The following is a 14746-nucleotide window of genomic DNA, read 5'->3' on the forward strand; positions in this document are numbered from 1 at the left end:
TGCACCGTCCGCTCTGAAGCCCCTGGAGTTCTACAGAACTGGCCAGCAGGGGGCGCGAGGTGCTTATGGCCGATAACTAGTCTGAGGCTTTGTGTAGCGCCCACTGTTTACTCCAAGAAAGGCTACCACAGCCCGGGAATGCGCATCTCTAAGTGCCCGAGCGTCTCCGGCCCCACGTGGAAGCCCAGCCCGGGGAGCTTACCTCATCCCTCGGTGCACAGGGGACTGACGGCCAGGCGGGTGAGAAGCCGGGCGCATCGCTTGTAGTCTGCAAGGAAAAGACCACAGCGCCGTCAGAGACCGCGCCGCACGCTGTGGCCGCGCTTCAGCGTCCAGGCCACTGTTCCTTTAGCTGTCTGAGCTCCTTGGAAGCCGTGCGGGCCGTCCTCCGCCATCAGCGGCGCTAAGCTTGGGGTCCGACACTCTGTGCCCCGCGGACTTCGCATCCGAAGGCGGAAGCGGATCGCGGGCCGGGCCGGGCGGCCGCCGAGTTCTCAGCGGCCGGCGGGCTGCTCGAGTCTCCGTTCTCCCTGCCGCTCCCTTCAGGAGCGAGGCGGCGCGGCCCGGCTCTGGGCGCCGCGTTCCGGACCCGAGAGGACGCGCGCCCACAGCGCCTGCTTCCCAGCACAGCCAGGCGAGCTTCGCCCGCAGCTGGGAGTCCGAGCGAGGCTGCCTAACCCTGAGGACGAGCGCGCAGGGCTTCGGCGCGGGGGTTGCCTCATCGAACAGCTGCGGCCGAGCCACCCGGGCCTGGCGACAGCACTCGCTGCAGCGCGGCTCCCAGATTCCACAGCGTGGTCCAGGGCTGGCGGGCTGGCTGGCGTGGACAGCAGGGACTCAGGGCCAGCTACTGACCCACTCTGCAGATGCCCCTGGCTCTGCCTCCACACCCTGTGCTGCATAGAAAACCCCGGAAGTTCACCAGGACGCAGATTTTCTAACTCGGGTGTGTGAGGGGCCAAGAAGCCCCCACGCTGAGCATGAAGGCTCTGGGGGTCCTCATTTCAGGCTCTCGGGTATTTTCTCTTCCACAGTTTGGAGCAGCATGGAAGTTGCCAGCTTCAGCTCTCCAGGCCCCGTGGGCTAAAGAGGTGGGAGTGACATTCAGAAGCCACTCATCTCAGCACCCAGACCTGCCAGCTCTTGGCTCCAAAGCCGAGTTGCCCTGAGCCAGGGCACCTGGTGACCGTGACACGGCCTGGTGGCCCAAACTGCTTAAGTTCGTTTCAATGACCTGAAGGTCACTTTCCAATTTAGAATCTAAAATCCTGTTATGCTAAGACAGTATATAACACAGAATATGAACACATCTGAGCCGCAATAACGACAGGATTCTCTGGCCCTGGGGAGCAGGTGCACGCTTCTCAGACAAGTCTGTGTCAGGAGCAGCAGCACACAGCGAGGGAAAGGGGCTGAACACAGTGCCTGGGAAGTAACAAGTCACAGCACTGTGGGAACAGCATGTGCTGAGCAGGGTGCTACTGCAGCTCAGGAGCCAGTGCGCCAGCCAGTGCACCAGCCAGTGAGCCAGCCAGGTGAGCCTAGCACTCTTCCCCAGTGTAGGACCCGTGTGCCCCTTGCCTGTGCTGCAACTTTGACTGAAAGGGGCTGTGATACCACATGGAGCTGTCCGAGACCCCTGATAGGTGTTTGGGGATGTGCCTAGCTCTGAAAATGATGATTATTAATAAGTAACTTTACTGGCTGAACCAAGGGAAAAAACCTGTCCTTTATGCAAATTGGCTTTTTTCTTGCTCCTCTCCTTTGTTTTTCTCAGTTGCTTCCTTGCTTTCTCCCCCTTTTCCTGCCCCTGGACAGGCAGAACAGGCACATGTAGCATGCTGGTTTTAGGGCAGTCTCTGAAGCCCTTAGCAGATTCGTCCTGGATCTGCCTGGTTTTTCTTCTGTGAGCTTCACATGAAATGAAAGTTGCAGTCCCAATCAAAAAAAAAAAAAAAAAAGTAATGGTTTCGTGAAGAGCCGAACAATCCACTTTTGCGGGAAAATATGTTTTGTTATAGAAAAACAACTGGAAGTATGAAGAGAATGAAAAGACACCAGTGGGAGAGAAAGGCACACAGCAGTGAGGCAGCTAGAAAGCAACAGCATTCCTGGGTGATGAGGCTATAGCTACTGGAAGAGTGCAGCCTCTGGTCAAGGCATGTGTCTGGAGCACTCCAGGTGGTTCTGTCCTCTGTACTCGGGCCACAGCCTTGGGCAACAGTCCTTTTATCAGCTCCTTCTTACCTGTCTTCATCGTCACGGTGGAGTGGCTGGAAACACAGGCAGCATTGGAAAATCCACAAAACGAGCAGTGTCAACTGAGGAGCAGTCCAGCCCATTCCAAGGGTTGATTAATTCCAGTAAATTATGTAAATGATTTTCAGCTTGGCATTAGCTGAGGTGGAACTGAATACCTCCTCCAGTGGTCTGGTCGTCCTGGCCCTCACTCTACATCAGAGCAAGTGGGAGTCTCGGGGGCAGGGGCCCTACTCATGCAAGGGGAGGAGAAGCAGGGGAGGGCTGTGGGCACTGCATCTGTGAAGCATCCAGCCTGGTCACTTACATGCAGGGACTGTGCAGTCTCTGGTGTTGTGATACAGTCTGTGGAAGTGTTTGCTGCACTTTGGGCTAAAATAAAGAGGACCTGGAACAGGGAAGAAGAAACAGCCGGTGAGGACACAGAGGCTGCAGAGGGTCTGGGGAGAGGGAGGGAAGAGCAAGAACTCACCTGTGAGGTGTTTTAAAAACTTGTCTTTCATCCTGAGATCTCTAGGAACAATTTCTGTGTGAGGGGAAAGAAATCATTATAGCGCCTGAATGAAGCATTTAGAAAATGCAATCTTAGCTGAGTGTTGAGGAAAATGATTGGAAGCTGCATTAGCCCTGTTTTGCTGCAAGTAGCAAGCAGACCGGAGCACCTTGCTTGTTAGACAGCACCAGGAAAGGCTCCTGGCAGGGGCACGGTTTTCTTCATGCAGCATCATTGCCCACAGCGCCCCACGTTAGCAGTGTATGCACTGGGGGGGGGGGGGGGGGGGTAGAGGCCATAAGGTTATAGTTTTTTAAGTAAGAAAGCTTTTTATTATTTCTTTAAGTAAATCACTTGTAGAAAGTTTGATTTTGAAGAGTTTGGGATTCAAATCCCACAATATTTCAGTCTGGAAAGAAAACTTGATCCTTCAAATTTAAAAAAAAAAGTTTTCTAGAAAAAAAGATTAAATGCCTTTAAAACCACCTGTTGGTAACTCCCATACACATGAATGGAGGCAGACATTACTCTGGCTTCCAAGGAAGGAAGTTCTAGAGAAAGACCTCTGGGAACAGCGTCCTCCCTATGGCACAGAGCCCTTTGTGCTCTCAGGCTGGCTTTTGCTTTTCACAGCCACCCTCTGCACTGGGCTGGAGACCTCACTACGATTCCCTACCAGAGGGACACCGACACCCTGCCTCCCCCTGGCCAGGTGGGGTCTCCTGAAGGCCTTCCTGGCACTCCCCTCGGAGCTGCCAAAGTTCTGCGTGGGGAGAGCCACACAGCAGACCCAGGCAGCAGCTCCAGGCCCTGGAAGCAGCCTAGCGCCTCGCACTGGCCTCCTGTTTCTGCCCTTTGCTTTCTCGTAAAACAAAAATTCCTTCTTAAATAAAAGAGCTCAAAATAGATTTTTCTTTAAAAAATGTGTTTCTCAACGACAATTTTGTCTCCAAGCAAATGCAAATCTTGCGTGGTCTCTGACATGGCAGGTAGACACTGGGGCAGTGCCCTCGGCCCACACCGCGGGACCCTCGCCCCCTCCCAGCCCTTCGGGTCCACACCCAGCCCGGACCCTCACCCACTCTCTGCTCCTCCGGGTCGGCGCCGTAGTCCGCGGCCTCCCCGGGGCGCAGGGCGTCGTCCTGCGCGCCGAGGATCCGCAGCCTCTTCGGGTCCCCGGAGTGGTATTTCCTGAGTTCCTGGACGATCTCCACCATGAGGCGCAGCAGCGTCTGCCTGTCCGCGGCCTCCCGGGGCTCCGCGGCCCCCTGGCCGGGCCCTGCCGCCCCCAGCACGAGCAGCAGCCCCAGGAGGAGGGGGCGCCCGGGCCCGCGCATCGCAGCTCGGGCGCGGCGGGCGGATTCCGCGCGCTCTCGGAGCTCCGCTCGCTGGGAGAAGAAGGGACGGGGGCAGGGAGGGCGGTCAGCTGGCGGGGAGCAAAGGCGGGAGCGGGCGGACCCGCCGGGCTGCGGCAGAGGGGACCCCGCATCCCTAGACCCTTGGGGACCCACACCCTCGGCTCCCAGGGCCCCCTCACTCCCGGAGCCGCGCACCCCCGCGGAGGCCTGGGACTGCTGGTCGTGGTCGGAGGCGCTCTCCGCGAGGACCCGTCCCAGGTCCCACCCGGAGCGAGCGACAGCGGCTGATGCGAAGGTCCCGGGCGCGCCCGGAGGTCCCGAACTTCCCTCTGCACCGCAGGGTGGACCAGTGAGCCGCGGGGGCAGCACCGCACAACTTTCCCGAACCTTTGGAAACGCCGCGGCGGGAGACCCCCGCCCCGCCCCACCGTAGCGCGGCGCGCCGGGCCCAGGCCCTCCTCGCCTTTGTGAGGCGGTCCTGTCGGCCTCGGGGTCCCAGCCTCACCGAGATCCCAGCGCGAAACCCGCGCTCCGCCGCCGGGCCCCTGCCCCGCGCCGCCCGCCGGGCCACCTGTGCTCAGCACCGAGCTGCGTTACCTGCGCCCGCGCCGGGAGCCTCGGTGTCCTCGAGCGTGTGCCTGTGCTCCGAGCCCGTGCACCCGGAGTCCGTGCGCCCCGAGCCCGCGCACCCCGCTACTCCATGCCCAGCGCGCCCGGCACGCGGGATGCGGGAGTCGTCGCTCAGAGGCGGACCGGCGGTCCTGGGTGCGCCGGCGCCGAGACCCGCAGCCGAGCTCGGGGCGCTTCTTATCCTGGCGCCCGCCAGCGTCAGGCGGGTCCCCGAGGGCTCCGGGCCGGCTTTAATTAGAAGCCGCTGGAGCGCCCGCACCGGCGCGCGGATTCGTCAGACCCCCGCCCCCGCCCCGTCCCCCACTTCCCGGTCCCCGCTCCTTCCTCTCCGCCCCGCCCCGCGCCCGGCCCCCTGCGTCCGGCTCCGCGCCGTCCCTAGTGACAGGGGCGCGAGTAGCGCCTTTGCCGGGAACTCGTCGGTTCTCTCCGAACCCAGACCTTAAGCTCCGGAGACGGGAGGCGACCCACTGGGGGACCCTGCGCCCCCAGGCCGCGCGAGCGCCCGCGGAGGCCCTGCGGGGGGACCCTGCGCCCCCAGGCCGCGCGAGCGCGGTCCCCCAGGGTCCCCAGGGCTGCGTCTTTGGGGAGTTTGCTCCCTCGGGTGTGCCGGGCACTCCGTGGGGTTCAACTGCTCGCCTGCTTTAATTTTTTTTCTTGTAAATTGTATTATCAATCAATTACGCACTTTCCCATTTTGTTGGCGCTTTCTGGGCAAGAGCTGGACACCCTCCAAGCCGGCCGTGCGGCCTGGGAAGGTGTTCTGCGCAGGAACCCGCCGTGGAGGGCACGCCACCTGCAGCCTCCGCCATTAGCCCCGCGGCGGTGCGGGCGCGCACGTGTGCGGGGCGGGGCCTTGCGCGGCTGCGGGGTCCCCTGCGGGCTCCTGGCTCTGACCTGCCTGGCTGCCTCGGCCACGGTCGGTGCCTGTGACAAGGCATCTTTCCTGTCCCTCCGCCATCGCCGCTCTCTCGGATTCCGTCTCTCCGTCCCTCTCTGGCCTCTGTGCGTCTCCGTCACTTTTCTTTTCAACAGCTGCGGTTCCGCGAGCAGAAGGCAGGGGTGGGTGAGGCAGAGGTGGAGGACTTTAAAACGGGGCCACCTAGGCCCCCTTGCTCCGTGCGCGTTTTCATCTCCACGCACGGTTTGATGTCACAGCGAGGTCTGGGGCTTGCAGCGTGAGTGAAACGCGAACGCTTCTGCTGAAACACGCAGGAAAAAGTGAGAATTCTCCTCAAGCGGCCCTGAGGCAGTGAGATTTCCTGTGTGCGTGGGGGCGGGGGATTTGCGGTTTGCAAATGGAGAGCGCCGCCTAGCGAGGCTCGTCCCGGCCGGGTGCGGGTCCCGCAGGTGCGCAAGTGCCCCCAGCACAGAGACCTGCCTGGCTCCAGTTCTAGCGAACTGCTTTGGTGTAAAATACTTTTTGAGAAAGTGTTGGTGTGACTAAAAAAAAAAAAAAAAATTTAGCCTAATGACATTTATTTTCATCTAAATTCATATTAAAGTACTTTCTTTTCAAATAGTGTTTGACAGAATCAAAGCTTAACTTCTAAAAAACTCCAGAAGCCCCCCACCCCACTCTACCAACCAAGCTAAGGTGTTCGTTCTCCACGGCACCTGCTGGGCTGCTCGGGCGGCGCCTTGCACCTCCCAGCCACTCCGAGAGAATGCCCCACGCGGGAGCGCACCAGGGCCTGCCCAGCGCGGTGCTGGGTCCACACAGACGGCCAGTTAAGGGTCGGACTCATCCTGGCTTCTGAAATTCTAGGCTGAAACGGCGCCGGGTGCCCTTCGTTTGCAGTCGCAATCGCTGCAGCCTTGACCTTTACTCTGGCAGAGAGCTCCACGCACCGGAGATGTGAGTGCGGGCCTCGGGCCGGACACCCGAGCCGAGCGCTCTCCCACAAAGACGCGTGGAGTCGCACGGAAAAGTCACCGAGCCTCTCCATTTCCTTCCGTATAGAATGAGGTGGTTGGCTCCGTCCTGAAGTCTAAGATGATTCCAGGATTGTCCCCGAGAAGGTCCCGCCAAGGCCGCCAGCTGGCTTTTGCAAGACTCCTTCCCGCAGCTGGGGATCCACTCCTGCACCAACACCTTGACCGGGAGAGGGACCGAAGTGCTGAAAGAGTAATGCAGACAGTTAGCGACAAGCTGTATTTGAGGATGACTGGCAAAACGGATTGCTTCTGCAGGAGCTGGTTTAGTTTTCTCTCCTTCTTGAGGAAATCACACTGATCACAGGAAGAAAACGGAGCAGACCGGGAAAGTCTACTTTGAGTTTCTGTCACGAGGGGGCAAGGCAGTTTGTAAGCAGTGTTTAGCTCATTTAACTGGAATCATTTTTGTCTTTTCCCTGAAAAGCATATATTTAATTTTAGATGAATATGAACTGTCTAAAAAGACGTCCAGGGGCTGGCACTGTGGCATAGAAGGTTAAGCTTCTGTCTGTGGCACTGGCTTCCCATATGGGCCAGCTCGAGTCCCGGCAGCTCCACTTCCAATCCGGCTGCCTGCTAATGCGCCTGGGAAAACAGTGAAAGATGGCCCAGATCCTTGGGCCCCTGCACCCATGTGGGAGACCCAGAGGAAGCTCCTGGTTCCTGGCTTCAGACCAGGCCAGCCCTGGCCATTGTGGCCATCTGGGGGAGTGAACCAGCAGATGGAAGATCTCTCTGTCTCTGTAACTCCGACTTTCAAATACATAAATAAATCTTTTAAAAAAAGACTTCTAAAATTCATATGTATTAACAGCATATTGCAGACTGGATCTTTATGTTTGTTCAACCATTATGTTAATCATTTAACAATCTAAATTGGCTCTTAATCTAACAATCACCTTTCATAAAAGGTCACATTATATGCTACATTGTTTAGTATTTAATTTTTTGCTGAATCTGCAGTTTCCACTGCCAATGCTATCAGTGTGCTAGCAGTGCAGGAGAAACTGTGTGCTGACCCAGTCTGTGCTGGACAAGGAAGCTCTGCCCCATCCTCACTCCCTGCGTGGAGGGAGCAGGTGCTGCTGTGGGCACATTCAGGGCTCTGGAGAAAGCTCAGGGACAGGTCACTCTGAAAAGCAATTTCATTTTCCAGACACTTTTGAAGTTCCCTTGCAGGTCCTGCGCCTCCCAGCCTTTGACTCAGGGTTTCTTCTGCATAACTGCAGGGTGGGGATGTTTACAAGAAAGGGGCTGAGTTCCACACACAGGGCTGGGATGCTCAGAAGCTCCACCCACGTCCTGTTGCTCTGTTTTCCTGTCCCATAGCCAAGATGAAGAGGACTTCGTTGCATTTGGTCTCAAAGTAAAATTTTTAAGAAATAGCTAATAAACATGCTTTTCCTGTGTATTTTTACTTATGGATCCTCACAAATCAGTACCTAAAAATATTTATGGAAAGGATGAGTGTTGTGCACAGTGGGTTAAACCATTGCTTTGGGTGCCTGATCCTATATCAGAGTGCTTGGGATAGAGTCCTCGCTGCTCTGCCTCTCCCTCTCTCTCTGTCACTCTGCCTTTAAAATAAATAAACAAATCTTTAAAAAAAAAACATATACTGGACACCTGCTCTGTGAAGATCAATGCTGTTGAATTAACAAAGAGAGTTTGGCCGGTGCCAAGGCTCACTAGGCTAATCCTCCGCCTTGCGGCGCCGGCACACCAGGTTCTAGTCCCGGTCAGGGCACCGGATTCTGTCCCGGTTGCCCCTCTTCCAGGCCAGCTCTCTGCTGTGGCCCGGGAGTGCAGTGGAGGATGGCCCAGGTGCTTGGGCCCTGCACCTCATGGGAGACCAGGAGAAGCACCTGGCTCCTGCCTTTGGATCAGCGCGGTGTGCCGGCCGCAGCGCGCCAGCTGCAGCGGCCGTTGGAGGGTGAACCAACGGCAAAGGAAGACCTTTCTCTCTGTTTCTCTCTCTCACTGTCCACTGCCTGTCAAAAAAAAAAAAAAAAAAGAAAAGAAACAAAAACAAAAAACAATGAGAGTTTGCTGTGAGCCCTCTCAGAAGGCCTAGGACCCTATAACCAAAATATGACCGATATGTTGTCGTAAAAGATGTTGTCCAACTGGCGCTATCTGGGAAGACGGGCATGAATGATGGGTGCTGGTTGCTCACGTGGTCACAGGTGTGGTGCAGCCAGGGCTGCAGGAAACGCCCAGGACGACCCTTGGGGTGGGGGACGCAGAACCTCAGGGGTCTTATTGGGAAGATGGGTTGTGAGAAAAGGGGAGGGCAGCTAGAGAGGCACTTGCCTGTCTCAGCTTCCCTTCAGGAAGGTAATGTGTACAGGACAGAGGTCGCAGGGTCCAGGCCTGATCCTTGTTCCTGGTCTGCCTGGACTTGGGCAACACGGTGTCTTTGAGTCCAGTTTTCAGTCTGTAAAAGGGCAGTGCCTAGAGTTCGCACTGCGTCAGAGGTTTTGTGAATGTTAGATAAGGTATGTTAACTTCTGAGTAGTGCCTACAATTTTTTAAATAAACAACTGATAAATAATTACAAAGTCTTACTAAGATTTGCAGTCAGTTTCGTCTTGTGGTCTCTTTTCTCCTTGTACTTCATTTCTTACATCACACATTGGGGTATCACACAAAACCTAAAGAATGGTGCATTGGAATTTTGGGACTTGTTCCCTCCAATTGTTAGAAAGAGAATTGAAATGTCCTGAAAGATTAAGTTTCTATGTGACCAGTGAGCAGTCAGACCAGTAGGGGGGTGCCCAGACCAGAGGGTTAGCATCTAGACTGGTATGTGAGGGCAGCCGCCGCCATGTGAGCCAGAACACACATGGTAAAGTTGGGGGAAGATATGTGTGTTTAGTGCTACAGATATATTAGGAGTGGGAATTCATAAGAACAGTTTTTTTTTTTAATTGCCTGACACTTATAAGCAGGGGAACATTGAACATAGTAATATTGCACCCTCTGATATTTTTACCACTGTTACAATATAGTCTATTGTGAAAAGAGTATTTGGGATACTGTCTTACGATATTTGGGCTGCTACAGCAAAATACCAGAAGTAAGTAGCCTTTAAACAGCAGCAGAAGTTTATTTTTCACTGTTCTGGAGACTCTTGCAGATTCACAGTGTGGTGAGAGCTCCACATGCTTATGGGGCACCCACCTGTTGTCTTACAGGGTGGAAGGAGTGAGGCCACTGTCTGGGAACTCTTTAAACCATCCATGCATCCATGTGTTCATTCGTCTATCCATACACCCACCCATCCATCCATCCACCCATCTATCCATCCATACATCTGTCCATCCATCCATTATCAGTCCATTCATCCATCCATCCATCCATCCATCTGTCCTTCCGTCCATCCATCCATCCATCCACCCACCCATCCATCCATCCATCTGTCTGTCCATCCACCTGTCCATCCATCCATCCATTCATCCATAGTCCATCCTTCCATCCATCTGTCCACCCATCCATCCATCTATCCATCCATCCATCCATCTGTCCACCCATCCATCCATCCGTCCATCCATCCATCCAACCATCCATCCATCCATCCGTCCGTCCATCCATCAGTCCATCCATCCATCCGTATGTCCGTCCACCTGTCCATCCATTCATCTGTCCGTCCACCTGTCCATCCATCCATCCATTCATCCATCTGTCCATCCTTCCATCCTTCCATCCATCCGTCCATCCGTCCACGTATGCATCCACCCACACACTCCTGCATCCATCCAAGCATCCACTCACCCACACAGGTACCCATTCATGTGTGTGTACATCCACCCAGACATCTATGCACCCATCTATCTATCCACCATCCATCCACTTTTTCCTTCTTTCCTCCAATCGTATGCTGTTACTGACTGTGCTGTTGAGTATTTGGTGTGTAAAGTGTTCCATGAAGTGCTGTAAATAATAGCTACCTTATACAGTGCTTATGTTAGAGGGTGAACACCAGCAAATAGATAACTAAATAGAAGTTATAAAGCATGCAAGGAAAAACAAAGTATAATGGTGAGCCAGAGAAGAAATGGAGGGAATCCGCATTTACTAGGTGGTAGGGGGCCATCTCTGAAGAAGTGGTATTTGAACCCAGAAGCAGAAGCAGCTACTTTTACAGGAGTGCAAGTGAAAAAGGCAGGAATTTCAGAACTAGGGTGTGGAGATGATAGTGGAAAGTGAAGAAAAGTGCATATTCCTCAGAAAGTCATTTTTCTTCATTGCTCCATGCTGAAAATGTTATTTCCAGTGATGTACATTTCTACCAGTCCATTTAAAAGTACAGTGGAATAAAAAGCACTTGAACTTGGAATGTTTATATCCTGCAAAGATCATTCATTCATCAGCTGGTAGATGGTGATCATGTGCCCACCACATGAGAGCATTGTGCTAACAGGTAAGGCTATGGTGAGCAAAGTAAGTTTTCATCTCTCAGCTTCTTTAAGATGTAGCTTTAGCCTACTTAGAAAAAGAAATAGGTGACTCATAAAATGAAATATGATGCAAAAGAAGCCTTATATGAAAGCAAAGCACCATATTTTCAGTTAGCCTTGTGGCTGGCAGTGCATCTCAGAGGGACCCACGTGTGGGCCGATGTGCCCCCTCCCCATGCAAGGGAGCCGGACACCTAGCATGGCATGCCCCCAACTGCACGCAACGTACAGAAGCTTGTGGTGGCCTGAGAAGGACGCCAGGGTCCATCCAGCTCTGGGTTCTGGCTCCCACAGGGGTGACCCCAGGGGGCACTTGCAGCAAGACATGTGGCTTGTCCTTCCTGCTGTCCACCTCAGGGAGGCGCAGGCACTGGGTCTTACTCCCTCATCTTCAGGTGGTTGGATGGCTCCTTGCAGATCTTTCAGATATCTTACACTTGCCACCCCTGCCACCTTTCTGGCAACGAATCCCATCGTTTAGGTTTCTCTAGGTCAAGTGCTTTCTTTAATTTGTGCTCTGCAGAATTCAGGCTAAACATGTTTCGGAGGTTTTCTCTTTGTCCTTATATGGCAGAATCTAGTGAGCAATTCCAGAGGAAGCAACTAGGTGTGTGGGCTTCTCAGGGCAGGCAGGACTTCTGGTAGATGGGAAAGCCAGGGAGCGCTGTCTGAAACCTGCTCTGCCACTGTCCCCATGGCCCAAGAGGAGTCCCTTCAGCTCCTGGCTCTTACTTTTCCCTGTGTAAAATGAGGTTGCTATCCATTTATTTTTAGTAAAAGGCTTTATTTTAAGGGATTAAATAAAACAGTAAATTGAATGTTCTTTATAAACTAAGCAGCAGCAGGTACTCCTTTTCCATGCTGGTTATGATTTAGTTGACTGACCAAATACATTCCTGGCATTACTGTCTGAATGCTACTTTTTGGGAGCAACGTTTGTTTCAGCTGTCTGTCTTACAACCTGTTGGCACAGCTTTGTGCAGGGTGAACGCAGTGCCAGGACCCACGCCATCGGTCATTTCTGTGAGCCTGCGTGTGAGGCTGTCTTTCTCAGTGCTCAGTGCTGAGAGGTAAAAAGTCAATAACTTCAAGTGCATCAAATGTGTTCCTGGGTTTTCCTCCCCTCCATGTATGTTCAAATTCAAATTCACCTGGATTTCTCTCCACAGATTTGAGGCAGTGACAGTCTTCCAGTGCACTTGATCTTCAAGTCTGCTGTGCTTCCACTGGCAGCAGGATTCAGAATCCCAGCATCCGTCAGTGTACACTGAGGTATCCAGAAGAGATCCACTTTGTACCCACCTTTCTCCTCGCTACAAACATTGTGGACCAATGACCAATGATACAGTAATGAGCACATCTTCTTTGTGGATCCCTTTTAAAAACCTTCAGAAGAAGACTGGCACTGTGGCATCCCATATGGGTGCCGGTTCAAGCCCCAGCTGTTCCACTTCCAATCCAGCTCTCTGCTATGGCCTGAGAAAGCAGTAAAAGATGGACCAAGTGCTTGAGCCCCTGCACCCTCATGGGAGATCTGGAAGAAGCTCCTGGCTCCTGGCTTCAGACTGGCCCAGCCCCAGTTGTCCCAGTTATTGGGGAATGAACCAATGGATGCTAGATTCTCTCTCTCTCTCTCTCTCCTTCTCTCTCTTTCTCTCCCCCTCCCTCTGCCTCTGCCTCTCCCTCTCTGTAACTCTGCATTTCAAGTAAAATAAACACATCTTGCCAAAAAAAAAAAAAAACCTGTCAGGGGCTGCACTGTGGTGCAGAGGTTAAAGCCCTGGCCCGAAGCGCCCACATCCCGTATGGATGTTGGTTTGCGTCCCAGCTGCTCCATTTCTGATCCAGCTCCTTGCTAATGCACCAGGGAAAGAAGCAGAAGGTCGCCCAAGTCCTTGGGTCCCTAAATCCATGCTGGAGATCCAGAAGAAGCTCCTGGGTCCTGAGTTTGGATTGGCTCAGCTCTGACCATTGCAGCCATTTAGGGAGTGAACTAAGTGATGGAAGACCTCTCTCTCTCTCTCTCTCTCTTTCTCTCTCTCTTTCTCTCTCTCTCTCTGTCTCTATTTCTCTCTAACTCTATCTTTCAAATAAGCAAAATAAATATTAAAAAAAAGCTGTCAGAAGATCTGAAAAGGCTCAAAGGTTGGCTGTTTTCCAGTTTCTGGGCATTGAAACTGAGTTCTGGTGTTGGACATGATGTTAGCTCAATGGCAACACTGCAGAGCTCACTGCTGTGAGGATGAGGCTTGCTGATGTGTTACGCTGTTTTAATGTAACCATCCTGCATATTTGAAAAACACACCACAAAAACGATCAGCCTAAAAGTAGTAATTGGCATTTGTGGCAGTGTCATGTTAGAAGTCTGCAGTATCGCCGGTGCCGTGGCTGACTTGGTTAATCCTCTCTCTGCCTGAGGCGCCGGCATCCCATATGGGTACCGGGTTCTAGTCCCAGTTGCTTCTCTTCCAGTCCAGCTCTCTGCAGTGGCCCAGGAAGGCAGTGGAGGATGACCCGGGTGCTTGGGCCCCTGCACCCACATGGGAGACCAGGAGGAAGCACCTGGCTCCTGGCTTCGGATCGGCGTAGCTCTGGCCGTAGCGGCCATTTAGGGGGTGAACCAACGGAAGGAAGACCTTTCTCTCTGTCTCTCTCTTTCAGTGTCCAACTCTATCTGAAATAAATGAAAAAAGAAAAAAAAAGAAGAAGTCTACATTATCTTGCACAGGCAAGACTTTGGCAGGCACAGGAGCCTCTTGCTGTCCCCAGTGAGGAGAAGTGACCCCACCTCTGAAAGGGACCCTCTGTTTCACAGCCTGTATCTTACATCATTATGGCTTTATCAAGGCAAAAATATGTTGTAATTGTCTTGCACACTTTAATAATTGATCTTATGTTACATTTGTTTTGTAAAATAGTGCAGTTTGCAGTTTTTAGAACCCTTGGTGTCCCCGACTGTTTTCAGATAAGACCCTTACTGAGTGTCACCAGTGACCGTGTCAGTGAGGATTCAACTGAGAGGCTGGGTTGAAAGAACACGAGAACTGACTGGTGTGATTTTAAATGCATTTCTGGTTGGAGTGTTAGTGGTGCAGAGTTTTCCAGGGACTGTTTGTAACACTGACAGATATTTAAAATGGTCAGTAGTTCTACTGCCAACAGTTGTGTTCATACTCAAACTTTGATGAGTATTTCTGATGACAAGTTTCATGTACAAACCAAAATTTGAAGAAATCCTACTTTCAGTGTCAGCAAGTTGAAATCAGAGTGCCAGAAACTAGTGACAGCAGTTTACATCACTCCGAGGTGTGGCTTTCCCCCAGCTCGGCTTTCTCCTCCTGTGACTTGTGCAAGACGTGAACGAGCTCGTTCCATTTGACTTTTATTTGAACCCTTATGATTGGCAGGTCTGTGAAGGAACAGCTCCATGTGTAGGTGCTTGGCTATTGTAACATCCTCCATCTTTTAAAACGCAGTTGGTTCTGAGAAACTGTTAATTCTCCACCAGGGTTTGCTATGCGAGCGGCAAGGACGCTTGGATATAAAATGAAAACTGGGACCCATCACCCAGACACTTTCAACGTTTGGCATCTGTGGAAGTGCCCTCAAGT

The 14746-nt window shown here is 53.0% G+C and overlaps 1 protein-coding gene across 1 annotated transcript; it reads right to left on the minus strand.

Annotated features, from left to right (window-relative positions):
* Nucleotides 1-203: 203 nt before the first annotated feature.
* On the minus strand, nt 204-4089 carry ALKAL2 (ALK and LTK ligand 2). Its single transcript, XM_062210110.1, has 4 exons — nt 3831-4089; nt 2732-2785; nt 2567-2647; nt 204-268 (listed from the first exon to the last, which is right to left on the minus strand). The coding sequence occupies exons 1-4, from the start codon at nt 4087-4089 to the stop codon at nt 204-206; spliced, it is 459 nt and encodes a 152-aa protein (XP_062066094.1).
* Between the last annotated feature and the right edge of the window lie 10657 nt (nt 4090-14746).

Source organism: Lepus europaeus, chromosome 13, assembly GCF_033115175.1.
Source record: "Lepus europaeus isolate LE1 chromosome 13, mLepTim1.pri, whole genome shotgun sequence".
Taxonomy (NCBI): Eukaryota; Metazoa; Chordata; class Mammalia; order Lagomorpha; family Leporidae; genus Lepus; species Lepus europaeus.

Excerpts from the sequence above, each read along its gene's own strand:
- ALKAL2 (XM_062210110.1), bottom strand. The coding sequence starts at position 4,089 with ATGCGCGGGCCCGGGCGCCCCCTCCTCCTGGGGCTGCTGCTCGTGCTG. Across the intron at positions 2,648-2,731 it reads GTTTTTAAAACACCTCACAG|GTCCTCTTTATTTTAGCCCA; the intron begins GTGAGTTCTTGC and ends TCCCTGTTCCAG. Across the intron at positions 269-2,566 it reads AGACTGCACAGTCCCTGCAT|ACTACAAGCGATGCGCCCGG; the intron begins GTAAGTGACCAG and ends TTTTCCTTGCAG.